The 14,763-nt window shown below is 39.0% G+C and overlaps 1 protein-coding gene across 1 annotated transcript; it reads right to left on the minus strand.

Moving 5' to 3' along the window:
- Positions 1 to 290: 290 nt before the first annotated feature.
- Positions 291 to 13,630, minus strand: efhc2 (EF-hand domain (C-terminal) containing 2). The gene is made up of 15 exons (XM_077580045.1): positions 13,619 to 13,630; positions 13,256 to 13,444; positions 13,037 to 13,178; positions 12,343 to 12,566; positions 11,987 to 12,238; positions 10,168 to 10,275; positions 9,929 to 10,067; positions 7,904 to 8,069; positions 7,616 to 7,758; positions 7,306 to 7,502; positions 7,099 to 7,232; positions 6,095 to 6,289; positions 1,883 to 1,975; positions 1,690 to 1,789; positions 291 to 1,557 (listed from the first exon to the last, which is right to left on the minus strand). Exons 1-15 carry the CDS (start codon positions 13,628 to 13,630, stop codon positions 1,435 to 1,437), a joined length of 2,217 nt encoding a protein of 738 aa, XP_077436171.1. The 3' UTR covers positions 291 to 1,434.
- Between the last annotated feature and the right edge of the window lie 1,133 nt (positions 13,631 to 14,763).

The following is a 14,763-nucleotide window of genomic DNA, read 5'->3' on the forward strand; positions in this document are numbered from 1 at the left end:
AAAAGTCCCCTATATTTTTGGGGGGGTGGGGAACCCTCAAGGAGTAGGCGGGGTACACCCTGAACTGGTTGCCAGCCAATCGCAGGACACACAGAGACGAACAACCATCCACACTCACAATCACACCTATGGACAATTTGGAGTGTTTAATTAACCTGTCACGTATGTCTTTGGAATGTGGGAGGAAACCGGAGTACCCGGAGAAACCCCACGCAAGCACGGGGACAACATGCAAACTCCACCCAGGAAGGCCGAAACCCGGACTCGTTGGTAATCATTACTCACTTTATTATTGATTTCTATTCCCAATCACACTTTTCATGTACATTTTGTACAAGTATGTGCTGTGCATGTATTGACACTTCAAGCAAAAACACTACCTACTGCTAATGCAATTGCCAACACAAGTACAATTCTTAATGAATGACAAAGTGGGTCAAAAATGATCAAATTTCCACAAAATGTGCTTCCACCACAAAGTTTAAGCAGGAGTTCTTAAACTTCTTACGGAACCCTTACAGTGGAGAGATTTATTTTCAAGAATCCCCTCACGTTCCTAAAATTAATTAAACATTACTAAACAAAAGTAATTAAACATAACTACCATATTTACCAGAGGTGGCAAATCCAGGTCCAGGAAAACCCTGCCACAGTTTGGCTTTAGCCATTGATGCTAGCTAGCTAGCTCCCTAGCAGGTAAATGAGCGCGATAGGAGCTAGCTAGGGAGCTAGCTAGCTAGCTCCTGGGGCTAAAGCCATACTGTGGCAGGGTTTCTACTTTCTTACGCCTTAGTGCCACAGGAATTAAAATGTTGCCTACGTTTTTTTTTAATTAGTAAATTGAGTTACAAGCTTGACCACAACAAATTCTACTGATAAGTTGAGGTACTGCTGTATTTTTGAAAAAGAAAAAAAAAATACACATTTTGTTATTTACAAGAAAAAAAAGGAAATTTTCTTGTAACACTATGCCTATTCTAAAAACTAAAAAGAAACATAATAATAATAATAATAAATAAAATCATTATTCATGGATGTTAGATGATTGAAAGGTCACAACCATAAAAGAGCTTTTAATTGGCCCAACATTATGAACTCCCAAGCTACGGTTCACAGAGTTTGAGAACCACAGATTTAGAGACATTACAAAAATAACATAAAATTGTCTCATGTCAATTGGACTGAATGTGAGTGTCTCATCAGTACCTGTTGTTTCCACAGCTGTGAGTTGACAGCAGCGCTCCTCTGTTGTAGCCAATTCTCTCTTGTATAAATTCAACTCAGTGCTGGAAGCTACAGCATAATACCTGCAGCCATTACGTAACCCACCTTGACCTGAAATGTGGTTCCGTTTTCAAGTGTGATGTCAAAACCACACAGATTGGATGTTAATTTCCCACACTCACGTGTGCGTGTGTTATTTAGTGCACTCATCTACGCTGATGCTGCGCTCTCCGGGTCAACCGCGTTGGAGACGCCAGGGAACGCTTGCTGCACCAGGGAAGAGTAATTGATGTTTTTCACTCCGCTGGCATCATGCCGGAGATTCACTTCAAACTGGTGAAGACAGGAAAAAAACAAAATAGTGTAACAGAAGAAAAAAAATATCTCCAAAAATATTTTGTTTATACTTTGTTGACCCGTTTCAATCCGACAATTAAATGTATTTGATTGCATGCTTTGCCTTACTTTTAGGATGTCGTCGGGCATCACCGGGGGAGCAGGATGCTCCAGCCAGTTAATGCCAGCCAGGAAGGCATGGTAGTCTATCTGGCCCCCATCTGCAAACCTTGACATCACACGTGCACACACAGCAAAAGGTACAAATGGCATCTGAGAAACTGCATCAAATCAATCCCACCTTAACATAGACAGTTCATACTTGCGGAGCAGACATGTGAGCAGGTTGTCAGGCAGTGGGAGCTGGAAGGTTCTGCAGATAGTTGTCGCCTCTTTGATAGACGTGCGTCCTGTTCTAAAGAAGCAAAGGAAAACGATTTGCAGAGCAATCAATATCTATAGCACTTTACAATCCTTCCAAGTAACCTAAAGGAGACATAATACTTTTTTTTGCTATTTAAACCAGATTCCACATGTTCTGTGACTTTCCGCTTTTGTCAAAAATACCTCTAGCATTAATATTACAGCAACCTAAAAAGATGCAGTGTATTTTCACTTGTGGAGACAGCACTTCATCACCAGTTGTCAAATTGCACTTGTAAACAAAAATGCCTCCACACTGCTATGTAAGTGAAACATTCAAGTATGTGCCAGTTATTGGGGGCTAAACCTGACAATGCGTTTAGCCAATCTGTGATAACATTGCAGCTCTTCTTACCTTTTTTCTTTGACATGATAGTACTTTCATGGAGTAGTAGTAATAGTAGACATTCAGAATGGTTACTTCCAGACATATTTTGGAAATAGGCAATAAACAAAAACTTTACTTGGGTGTGTCATTTCAAGTGTGATGGGTGGGCAGACACTCCATATATCTGACTATTAGCATACAAGCAAAAAACATTGTTAAAAAAAAAAAGTCCACTTAAACTCGTGTCGTATGGTGTATATGGAGTTAGAGGTGCTTGTCCTGAACTGCCAGTTGTTTCACACTCACTGATACCACAAAATCCAGAGTCCCATTCCTGCCATACCATTTCATTAGAGCCTTAAAGTACAATCAACACCTGCCAGGCTCTCAACACACACATACAGTATGAACAAACACGGCTGTTTGACCTTGTCATTGTTCATTTCAAATTTCTGCTCGTAACTTATTTACTCCTCATTTTACTTCAGTTATGTTTTGCTTAGAAAAAAATAAGACTTGAATTTTATTCTCTTAACTTTATGATATGATATGATGATAGGCAGCACGGTTAGCACGTCCGCCTCCCAGTGCTGAGGACGTGAGATCGAGTCCGGGCTTCGTCCTTCCTGGGTGGAGTTTGCATGTTCTCCCCGTGCTTGCGTGGGTTTTCACCGGGTACTCCGGTTTCCTCCCACATTCCAAAGACATGCATGGCAGGTTAATTGAACACTCCAAATTGTCCATAGGTGTGATTGTGAGTATGGTTGTTTGTCTCTGTGTGCCCTGTGATTGGCTGGCAACCAGTTCAGGGTGTACCCTGCCTACTGCCCGAAGCCAGCTGGGATAGGCTCCAGCACCCCCGCGACCCTTGTGAGGAAAAGCGGTCAAGAAAATGGATGGATGGATGGATGGAACTTTATGATATATATACTGTATATGTGTATATATATGTATGTATGTATATACATAAAATAATATATATATATATATATATATATATATATATATATATATATATATATATATATATATATATATATATATATATATATATATATATATATATATACATATATATATTATTTTTTAAATAAAAAATATAGATATAAAATCTCTCAAATATCAGGTTGACGTAGAATATGACTAAAATTAATTTTCTTGCTTTTTGCGTGTTACTTTTTTCTCTCTTTAAAAAAAATCAGTTTAGGGTATTTTTCGTTTTGTTTAGTTTTTTCTTATAAATTTAAATTTTTGCCCAAAAAATCTTTTTCATATCTTAATTTGACATTTTCGACTTATCTTCTAGAAAACAAAAATAATCCTTGTCATATTAAAAGGAGTTCTTGGATGAATACAACTATTCTAATAATAAAATAATTCCCCACAAAATACGACTTTTCTTGTAAAATTAGAAAAAAAAATCATCTTACTGTATAATGATAACTTGGAACTTTTTTGGTGTAAATTGCCATTTTTTTTCAAACAATTTTCAACTTAAAGGGGAAGTCAACCTTAAACATTTCTTCACAATAATATATGTGATCTCACTAGTCTAAACATAACATTGTGATTAATATTACATTTGTGGAATAAGAGTTATGCAGCAAAATCCAGCCGTTTTTATCCATCTCAGGGGGCGGCCATTTTGCCACTTGCTGTCGACTGAATATGACATTACAGTTGCTCAGAATACCGTATTTAGACTATTGGGGCATAGAACACATTTTTGGTTAACTTCCCCTTTTTTTATACCCTAACCCAATGAGTCAGTATCAGGGTGAGGTTGGTGGAGGTTAAGACACACACCCGACTCAAATGATTTGTGATGATGAGCCCCGCTTGGCCATCATTGACTGCAGGTGATTACACATTCACACTCCATTGCTTGGCTTGTGCTGCAAGGAATTTGGTGCACTCAGTAGTCGACTTGTGGCTGTTGTGAAGGTACGTCGTGTGATTTATTTTATTATTGTTTTCCCTTCATACTGACTATGTCCATTCATGGTGTTCCACAGATTTAAATTCTGGGGCCTCTGCTATTTTCATTCTTTCTACTGTCCCTGGGTTTAATCTTAATTTTGAATTCAAGGTGAAGAGAGCCAGATTCAATTAAAGGGTTACTCTCTCTGTTCATTTTCTTCACCAGTAGGCCTAAACTCTGTTGTTGTTTTTTAACCACATTTTATTTTTCAGGAAAGAAGGGTTCTCTGAGTATGCATAGTAAACTGGTGGCGTTCAGTACCTTCCACAAGATTAAGAAACACTGTTGTAACATTATATAGAATTCTCGTATAACAGAACTATTCTCATATTAAAATGAATTCTCATAATAAAATGAAAATTATTCCCCCTCAAAAATTCTTATTACTTTGCATTGACAACTTGCACACAAAAAAAATTAGAAACTGTACTTTTTTTTCTGGGGGGGGGGGGGTGAAATTTAACTTAATTTATTATATATACTTTGTGTTTATTTTTAGTGAAGTTCATTTTTATGTTGAGAGAGGGTGGAAATCTTTTTTTATGTAAAGATTGACATCTAGTGATTTAGTCCACTAAAAGGGAGGATAGGAAACGAGGAAGGTGACACAGAGATTGCAAGTTTGTGTCTGTGTGTGCGTGCGCGCGTGTGTGTTCTTCCCCACTACATGCCATTTCTTGTCTTTAGAGTCCATCTGGTTCCAATGCTCCACTCCCAAAGCTGGAACTAATGCTTGCTCAGAGATTTGGGGGCCACTGACTACACGATTGATGCCTCGTGTGACGCCTACATGTGTGTGCGCATGTGTTCGTTTGCTTGTTAATCCATTATCTGTGTATTTTATGCCTCGTTCACACTAAGCGATTTCGGAGCGAGATGCTGGGGTGCTCACCGAGGACTCGCAAAACAGTGCTTGTGCGCTCTGTTCAAAGACGCAGGCCAAGAGGCTGACGCGTTACCGACGCATCCCAGGCTTTTAAATACCTGGGTGAGTCTGCGATGAGCTACAGCCATGAGAAACAAGGGGAGTGCACAACTTGGCATGAAAACATCTTAACGATGATGCAGTAGTAGGAACTACGGCTTGACATCGATGAATGAATGGTTATGAATTTCGTGGAATGGTCTTGGAATTGATTGCTAATTAATCGCATCTTGAAGCAATTGAGGCAAAATGGAGTGTACTGTGTTTTGCTGCAACTTACCAGAGGTGGCCGGTCCACAATATCAGAAGCACAGACCTACATTTACAACCTAAATTCTAATATTTGTTCCATAATATATATTCCCAACACTCAGTTCTCCTCATGTTGGAGCATTTCTCTGTGTGTAAATGTTTGTTAGATTTTTTTTTTTTGTCCAATCAGATTTCAGCCTGTATGTGTTGCCATGGCAACCTAATCTGCCCTAAACATTTTTTGTTGTTGTGCTTTCTTTATTAATTCAAACTATCTGCCCTAAACTATACGAGTAATCAAACTCTTTGTTTAACCAATTCAATTGAGTGCAGACTCAATACATATAATCAGCATCTCTGGTGAGTGTGATGTATTTAACAATTTAATGAATATTCGGAACTGTTCCAGATTACTTTCGTCATTATACTGTATTTTTTTTGATGGTTTCTATAATTGCGAATCAACACGATCAGTTGATATTAAGTCAGTTTAGTCCCTTCTGAAGGCCCAGGTACCAAATGCACTACCCACCCCAACTAGCCATTGATTCTGTCTGTTTGCTGTTTGATGCAAATCTATATGATTTTGTTTAACATTATTCCCAAAATATGAGTTTCTCCCTACTTGGTGAGGTCGTGCTGTTCAAAAGCTCGGGTCATGTCTGGGATCTGGTCGAAGTCCTTTTTCTTGAGGACATCCTGGGCCACAGCCAGCATCAGACCAATGTCCACTTCAGGCTGCTGGTGCTTGGAGAAAGATCGGCCCAGCACCAAAACCTCATGCTCGCTCAGACCGCACTCCGTTCCCATCAGCAGGCCCCTGCCAGATAGTCAAACAGAAAAATTGCTTTTCTCAATTTCTAGTGGAGGTTACATCATTCCACAGATTCACCATATGGAAAACGTAATGAGACATTACAATATATATCAGATAAGAGCAGGAAGACCCTTTCTGTTCAAACATGTTTCCAAATGGCAGATTTTCCAAATGTTAGAGGTGTGAAGGAAATCAACAACAAATAATAATTGTAATTTTACAACTTGTTTTTTCTCTCTGAATTTTTGGAATTCCTTCCCTAAAAAAAAAAAATACTACTTTATTCTCACAAATAACTATAATTTTTCATTCTTCTAAAAACAACTTCTGCTGAAATAATCAAATTTTCTCTCTGTTTTATAGTTTTACTTATCTATTTATAATAGAAAAAAATAGAAAATTTGTAGAAAATTTTGTAAATAGAAAAATATTTTATAGTCTTAATGCTCATTGTGCTAGTTTATACTTTATGCTAGTGACATATTTTTCTTTTCTTGTCCTCATAATTTTATTTATATATTTTTTATTTTGTTTTTAGGCCTAGCAAACATTTTTTGAAAAAGAGATTTGGTGCTAGGCCCACAAATAGCCAAAATTTGCATATAATTGTGGCCCACTGAGATGCATTGGGGGAAAATAATAACAAACGCTAAAAAAAAGCTGAAAAACCTTGATTGCGTTTTCTGTAATTGTAATTGTCTTATTTTGCGGATCTGATTAGTTAATCAATTAATTAATTATGACATTGCAACCAATCAGACATAGAAATTTTGCACCCAGTGTAAAAGTGACTCTTACAAATAAGATATTACCTGAACGACTCAAAGGTGACAAATCCGGTGTTGGTAGGATCGTTAAGGGTCAGAAAGTTCCTGATCTCACGCTGCTTCTCCTCTGGAATTGACCGTAGTGTAGCCAGGATGGTGCCAACATTGGCTTTGGGAAACTTTAGACAGTTACACAAAATGTGGCATTAACTAAATGACTCAGCTGCCATTATTTAAATATTCCTCCCGAACCTGCTCAGCATGTTGCTCCAAGTAGTTCAAAGTGTACTCATCAGCATCCAGTAGCTGGAATAGCCTGTTGTTAAGGCAGAGGGTCGCTCCTACATACGAATCTTGGGCGGTGAAGTACACGGAGGGCTCGCTTTTAAATAACTCCTGGCCCGGCTTCTTGACACGACCCCGCGCCAGAAACATACCACCCAGCACACCTAAAGGACCAGGAAGGAGAAAACGCTCTGAAGCTACAGCCTGGCAAAAACTCAACCCAAGCCAAATTCGAATGTTCACTGTCAGTTTGCATGTTTTGGCTCACGGTCCGAACCTGAGTTCTTCTGCGAGCGCTCAAACACGCTGATGGTGTCGTCACTCAGATAGAAGGAGATGATGAACTCCCTGTCGCTATCCACTTGACTGGTGGTCACCATCTTGGCATAAAACTTGAGCACATTACTCTCAAGGCCACATCTGTGAGAGAATAAAAAAAAAAAAACACTTCAAAATAATTTTTTTCTGATTTGCGCCATATTCACAAAATGGGCAAAGTCCAGCAATGTCAGACAGCTAAAATGAATATGTGGTTGCCAAATGTTGGTGTGTAATGTGATCCAACCTGTCATATTCCATGAATTTATTGAGATCTTTCTGTGGGGGTTTGGGCAGCAGGCGCTGGCAGGAGCTTAGCGAGTCCTCCTCTGAGCCAAAGCCATTATAAGGAGGTACAAGCCTGGGGGGCTTGGAGGCTATGGGAGATTTGTACTGCACCGGGCTGAAGTCCTCTGTGGTGGAGGGGGGAGGAGAAAACATTTAAAAGAAGACAAACCCTGGGAGGAACGCTGAAATGATCAGAGGTAATCCATCCGTGAGGGAGCACGGCATCCTCTGCGGACGTTAAACCCGCAACGACCTGAGACTGCTACGTGTCAGACAGCAACTTCCATCACCGCCCTGTCTGCTTTACTACTGTGACTAATGCAGCAGAGCCCCGACATTGTGCCCAGGGTAGCAGACTCATCTTATCCCAGCTTGGGTTACTCCTGCTGGGGGCAGCTTGCCTGTTGCGGTCACGCCCACCCGTCCGCCCGCCCCCCTCCCATGCCCTCATAGATGGCAGCTGAGAGAAGCATCACCACAGGAGGTTCTCATGTCTGTCTGACAGTGGCGCTTTTTACCCTTTTCTTGCTCGCTGGTCAGTATAAACACAAACACCGTCCTGTCAATAGTCATAATCATGTCTCTTTTACGCAGAGTTCACAGCTATAACAGAAAATACGGCATTTTGTTTTGTAAATGAGGGGATTTAAAAAAATAATAATAATTTTGCCTATACAGCATCTTTATACAACTGTGCGTGCTTCTACACAGCGATACTTTTCCCACAATCAGATAATTATAGTAAATGTCCTGCCTTCTCCACCTTCACTGTGAAAAGCAAACACTGCTTAATGCAGGATCTTCCATTACGGCTCTATTAGATTCATTTTGCCGAGTGAATCTCTGAAAAATTAGTCGAGTCTACCGTGCAGTCAAATCAAATTAATTCACATTTAGAGTGATTTGAAAAGCATTGAAAATATGACAAACTGTCCTATTTGTACAAATTAAATGATACTGTATGTGGATGGATGTATTCAAAGTACCGTATAAAGAACTAAATAACATGAATAGAAATAAATGTTGCCATATTTATAGGGTTATCTATTCTCACGTGTGCCAGACAACTGCATGATTTAAAAAAATAAAAATAACAGGTCTTATGGCTACCAGGGTTGTTAAAGTTTTGGAATTTTTAATTTTAATTAGTTTTCAGGGTGGTTCTTTTAGTTTTGATTCGTTTTAATTATTTCATAAATGCTTAGTTTTAGTTAGTTTCAGTATTAGTTTAATTGTATTTTATTTTTTTTAAGTGTGTATTACTTGTGCCCAATATTTAAAAAAACACCATGGGAGCAACGTCATCTGAAGGTGCTTTTCTATTGGCTGCTGCTAGATGACGTCACTTTTTGGTGACACACTTTCAAACGTCCTTATTCCGGTTAATATCAAAATAAGTCATCCCAAAGGCTTATGCATTAAATTGATTACCAAATACTAATATTTAGTTTTGTAAACATAAAATGTAGTTTCAGTTAGTTTTCGTTTTTTTAAAAAAAGCATTTCCGTTTTTATTTTATTTCGTTAACAAAATTGTTTTTGTGAATTTTTGTTTTTGTTTTTTCATTATTTTTAGTTAACTAAAATAACCTTGATGGCTACTCATTGAAAAAAAGAAAAAAATACAAGATCTAATATTATATCATTATAATATCCTATTGTCATAGAGTAATATATATATATATATATATATATATAATACGCACTTAAGAAAGACCCCATGGGCCGTGTTGCAAAAGGTATTACATAAAGTTCTTGCTCTGGGCTCTGTCATTGGTCTATTGTGGAGAATTACTAATATATCAACTGAGGGGAGCCAGAATATAACACCATATGTGCAATAGCTCATTGAGGAAAAGTGTTGACATGCATGTGCTAACGCTTACTGCCCCCAAGTGGGTAAATGTTGACATTACAAGAATAGAAGAAGTCAGAAATAACAGACAGATGTGAATGAATGAAAAAGGACGCTGCTTTCGGTTACCTATACCATACTTGGAGCGATAGTAGTCTTTAGTGAAGTCGTCACAGTCGGCGATAATCACTTTCCTGCCCCACACGTTCAACTCGCCGCCCACTGTCAAATCACAATCCTTATAAAACTCCTCTTGGATGGCTCCTGTCTGCAGGAGGATGTAAACATCGGCTGAGCATATGTTATTGTAATTATGTTATTCAAGTTAACAATAAGGACAAATAAAGCCAAATGGAATGATGATGTACTTTGAGGCTGTCCAGTATGAAACGGTCTCCTTGTCTGGTGGAGGCCAGCACATTAAGCACGGTGCGGTTGGTCACCTCACCAGGTAGATTCGATAGGTTTGAAGCATGCTGTGGAGACATAATAACATAATCAAAGCTGCAAGCAGAAAATAATCATCAAACTTTGACGCCATGTTCCGCTCACATCTATGCAGTGACTAAAGCTACAGTAGTGAGAGGCAGAACAATTATATGCTTTTGGTTGGGGCGGGGGGCACGGTATGGATTAAGATAACAAGGATGTGTTGCTGCCTTTTCATTGGCTGGCTGATCCTGGTCAACCTTTGGACTGAAAGTGCACACACATGACGGAGGCCTGGCTGTCTTTCAAGTTGAATTAGGCACTCGGCTGGTGGAGCCAAAAATGCTGGAGGGGAGTGCGGCTGTCAGAGTGAATGAGGTCGACAATGACGGGAAGAAGTCAGCCAACCAGAAGGAGGAACATTGTGAGAGTTTTGCCTGGCTGTTATTGCTCTTCAATGAATTTGCTTGAGTTTGTTTTGTTACCGTTTGTTTAATTAAGTGATTGAAAGTGTACTAGTGGCTGCATCTATCCTTGACCACCTGTGGAGAAATGAGCATTTGTTCTAATTAAATTAGCTATCAATGCTTTTTTTCCCCTTCTTCCTATCAATGCTTACTTAACCGTAAACAATTGTGATTGTGACATAGAGATACATCATGTGTGTCTTTGTCTTGGCTGCTCAATACAATATAATGGCTATAATAATAATAATTATGGTTATAATAATAATAATAATAATTAACTCATTCACTGCCATTGACGGCTATTGACGTCAAAAAATCATTTTAACTGTTTCTATTAGTTTCAAAAATGTGTGATTAATTGTGTTTACTATTGAAGTCATGCGATTAATTACAATTTAAAAAATTAATCGTCTGACGCCCCTAATTTTTAATAATCTTTCCTTTTATTTTTTTTATTAGGGGCATCAGGCGATTCTTTCTTTTTTTTATTGTAATTCATGACATGACTTCACTAGTTAACTCAAGATTAATCACAAATCATATATCTGTTCTAAATGTACAAAACATTTTTTCTAGGTTTTCATACTCTAAAAATAAAAATGTGAAACTACTAGAAATAGTTCAAATGAATTTTTGACGTCTGTAGCCGTGATCAATGGCAGTGAAGGAACATTCTTCTTGAAAAATGTGACGATAAACATAGCACCAGAACTGGAGCTTTGACAAAAATTGTGTGTCTGCGCAGTTATAAAAGAGAAGGGTAATTTACATAATAACCACGCCCACACAGAGTTTCTCAGCCAATAACTGCCAGCTAATTTGGACCGAGCAGGACATAACCATTTAAATGCAGCCGCAGAAGCACAATCTTGCCAAAGTCAAAACGTAGGGCTTCAGTGTTAGCACAGATTAGCATTAGCTAAAAATCAGCATTAGCTTCTGATCGTAATATAATAATGCTCAGCGAAGTTCATGACGTAATGGCACTGGCCGGGGACATTTGTGTTTGGTGGTGTCCAGAACTGGGCACAAACGTTAATCGGCAATTCCCATCGATGACGAAGCCCACCTTTCGCCGAGTGCTTCCTCATATTCAGCACATCCTTTATGACACAAAGTCTTGCAAAAATACGCCAAATGAGAATGAGACGCATCCCGATCAGCGGACGTAAAAACACGTTTTAGTCAGTGCTCAGTCTGTTTATTTTTCTAGGCTTCGCGTCATTGTGATGCCACTGAAAGGTGGGCGTATTTTGTATTTCTTACAAGGCATTTTTACAACCCTCCTCACCTTGGGTAGTTTGCTGCGACGGAGGAATTTGGATGCTGTGACTCTACCGGAATTTGGCGGGATGACTTCCCTGATCTCGATTGTGTCGTCGGCCAAGAAGTAGTGCAACACGAGCTCTCGGAGATCGCCGTACATGGCCTGAGTGTCGTCCCAGAAGCAGAAGAAGCGCAGAACTTTACAGTCGTGGTCCAAGAACTGTTTAAGAGTGTCTCGTCTCTCGTACGGCCGCAATGGACTCAAGCTTTTCTCCATCTGGGAAAACAGTGTTTCCATCTCAATTACCCACTATTCAAATCTAATGATATAAATTAACAAAAAAATAAAATAATAATAATAATAATAGTAAAGAATGCAACCTTTTCCCGGAGGCTACGGTAAGGGTCTTCGGGCACAGCAACGGGGTCATTGAGTATCATCCCACATTTAGCGAGAAAGTTCCTTGTGAACTGGTCACAGTTGGTCACCGTGAACGCGTGGCCGAACAGCGCCACCTGCTGGTTGAGGTTAAAGTGGAACACGTTGTAGAACTGCTCCTGCCTGGGTGGTGGCAATGGGATGCGTTGGCGACGGATCAGAGTACCTGCCAACATGAAAGCACTGATGATTCAAATATTATCAGACTTGCAAAACTGAATTGATTGATAAACTGAAATGTGGTTGCAAAAGTGTGCACACCTTGTTCTATTTGGGGATGTGGCTGTGTTTACAATTAACCAATCGCATTCAAATTCATCTTAAATGAGAATCAGCACACACCTGCCACCATTTAAACCTTGAAATTTCAGATGTTCAAGTAGGCTTTTCCTGGCATTTTCAAGCAGAAGCCTGAAGCTTTGATGCTAACGCTGCCTGCTATTTTGAACTGTTCATAATTCCATCCGTGTTAGCTGAAGAAAAACAGTCCAAAGCATAATGTTGCCACCATCACGCTCCACTGCAGCTAAAGTGTTCTTTTAGAAATAAGCAGTGTTGTTTGTCTTTTGGAATTAGGTCCAAAAAGTTCAACCCCTGTCTACAACACATACTGACATGCAAGCAAAATGGGTTCACCTTGAGGGATTCCGCTGTTTTTATACTCTGGCTCAACCACCTGTATGGTATCATCTTCCAGGTAGAAGTAGATTTTACACTTCCGGATTCTGTTGGGAGCATCTGGCACAGTTTCCTGAAAGTACGCCTCAAAACACAGCGCCTGCACAGTGGAAACGACTGGAAATGTATCAATAGGAACCGTGAATTGAATTTGTGATGTAAATGGAGGTGCCATACCTGTTTGTCAAAGGCAACCCATGACGGCAAACCACCGGTTGCTGCTCTGGGATAGACTGAAGATTTTGGTTTGATCCGTTGTCCCAGCAACAGCTCACCACCGATGCCCGGCTTCTCGATTCCGGCCAGCAGAGGCACTCCGCTCGAGTAGTCGAAATGCTGTGATTTGTGGAATTTTTCTTTCAGCAGCTGGAACACAAAGGACAGAATGTAGGTGAGATGACAGGTGAATTACACCATTGAGATAAAGTAACAAGCTGACACGTTCTCATTGTTTTGATGAATACACATCCAAGGACATCCACGTCTATGCCTAAATTTCGGAGCCATCTCCAGTCTCTCCGTACCTCACGGGCCACTTACCTCTGAGAACATCCGATTTAATGCCTCGCAATGGTAAAGTTGATCAGATGTTTGTGTCGTCTTGGTTGCATGATGTCAAAATGTAAACAGCATGATGAAGTGAACTGTTTTAAACACAAATTCTAACGGAACCAGGAAATGTACAGGTCGGTTTATGTATCAAACACTAGTTGTGAATTTTGACGTTCAGCTCCTTGTTAGAGAACAAGTTTTGCAAAAAGTACAGACATATTAATTCATTCACTGCCATAAATTCATATATAAAAAAAAGATTATTAAAAGTTAGGGGCAAGAGGCGATTACATTTTTTAATTGTAATTAATCGCATGACTTTACTAGTTAACTCGCGAATAATCACAAATTTCATGTTCATAATGTACAATAAAAAAAATCTAGGTTTTCATACTCTTGTTAACAAAAGTGGAAAAAAATGTTAAACTAATAGAAATAGTTCAAATGAATTTTTGACGTTTATAGCCATCAATGGCAGTGAATGAGTTAAACAATTGGACATCTATCTTCATTCAAAATATCTTCAAATTATTGAACCCTGTTTTACATATAGTGACATGAATTGCAGTACATTTTTTAGGTCAGTGATGAGTAAGGTGCGGAACAAGTTCCACTAATGGAACTGGCTCCCTCTCGTGGTAGATTAAAGAATCACTGAATTAAATGTTCAAACTTTGCATGTTACAACCAAGACAGTACATTTGTTAAATACAAATGTACTGCCATTTGTATTTATCTTTTAAAAACAAAACAGTTGCAGTTCATCTTTATGAACTGTTTTCAAACACCAATTTAGATACCATTTTTATTTTTTTTAAGTTTTAACTCTTTTGTTATTGTATCATTATTAACATATACTGTACATATTGGACACACTCATTCACTGGGACGGGAAACATTGAACGCTGGTTTTCGGTTGAGACATTCAAACTTTTGATATATATATATATATTTTTTTCTTTTTGCAGTGAGACGTACTGGATTGTTGCGGAAGCGAACCAGGACGGATCTCCCCCTGCGTTCTGTAAGCTTGTAAATTACGTAAAGGAATTTATTACTTAATGGTTAACTCATGCACCAGAAGATATCAACCCAAATGCAAATTTCGACTGTCTGGCGAGCTTAACTCATAT

The sequence above is a fragment of the Vanacampus margaritifer genome, chromosome 11 (genome assembly GCF_051991255.1).
Source record: "Vanacampus margaritifer isolate UIUO_Vmar chromosome 11, RoL_Vmar_1.0, whole genome shotgun sequence".
NCBI lineage: Eukaryota > Metazoa > Chordata > Actinopteri > Syngnathiformes > Syngnathidae > Vanacampus > Vanacampus margaritifer.

Excerpts from the sequence above, each read along its gene's own strand:
- efhc2 (XM_077580045.1), bottom strand. Across the intron at positions 7,759-7,903 it reads AAATTCATGGAATATGACAG|ATGTGGCCTTGAGAGTAATG; the intron begins GTTGGATCACAT and ends ATTCTCTCACAG. Across the intron at positions 1,790-1,882 it reads CTCACATGTCTGCTCCGCAA|GTTTGCAGATGGGGGCCAGA; the intron begins GTATGAACTGTC and ends TGTGATGTCAAG.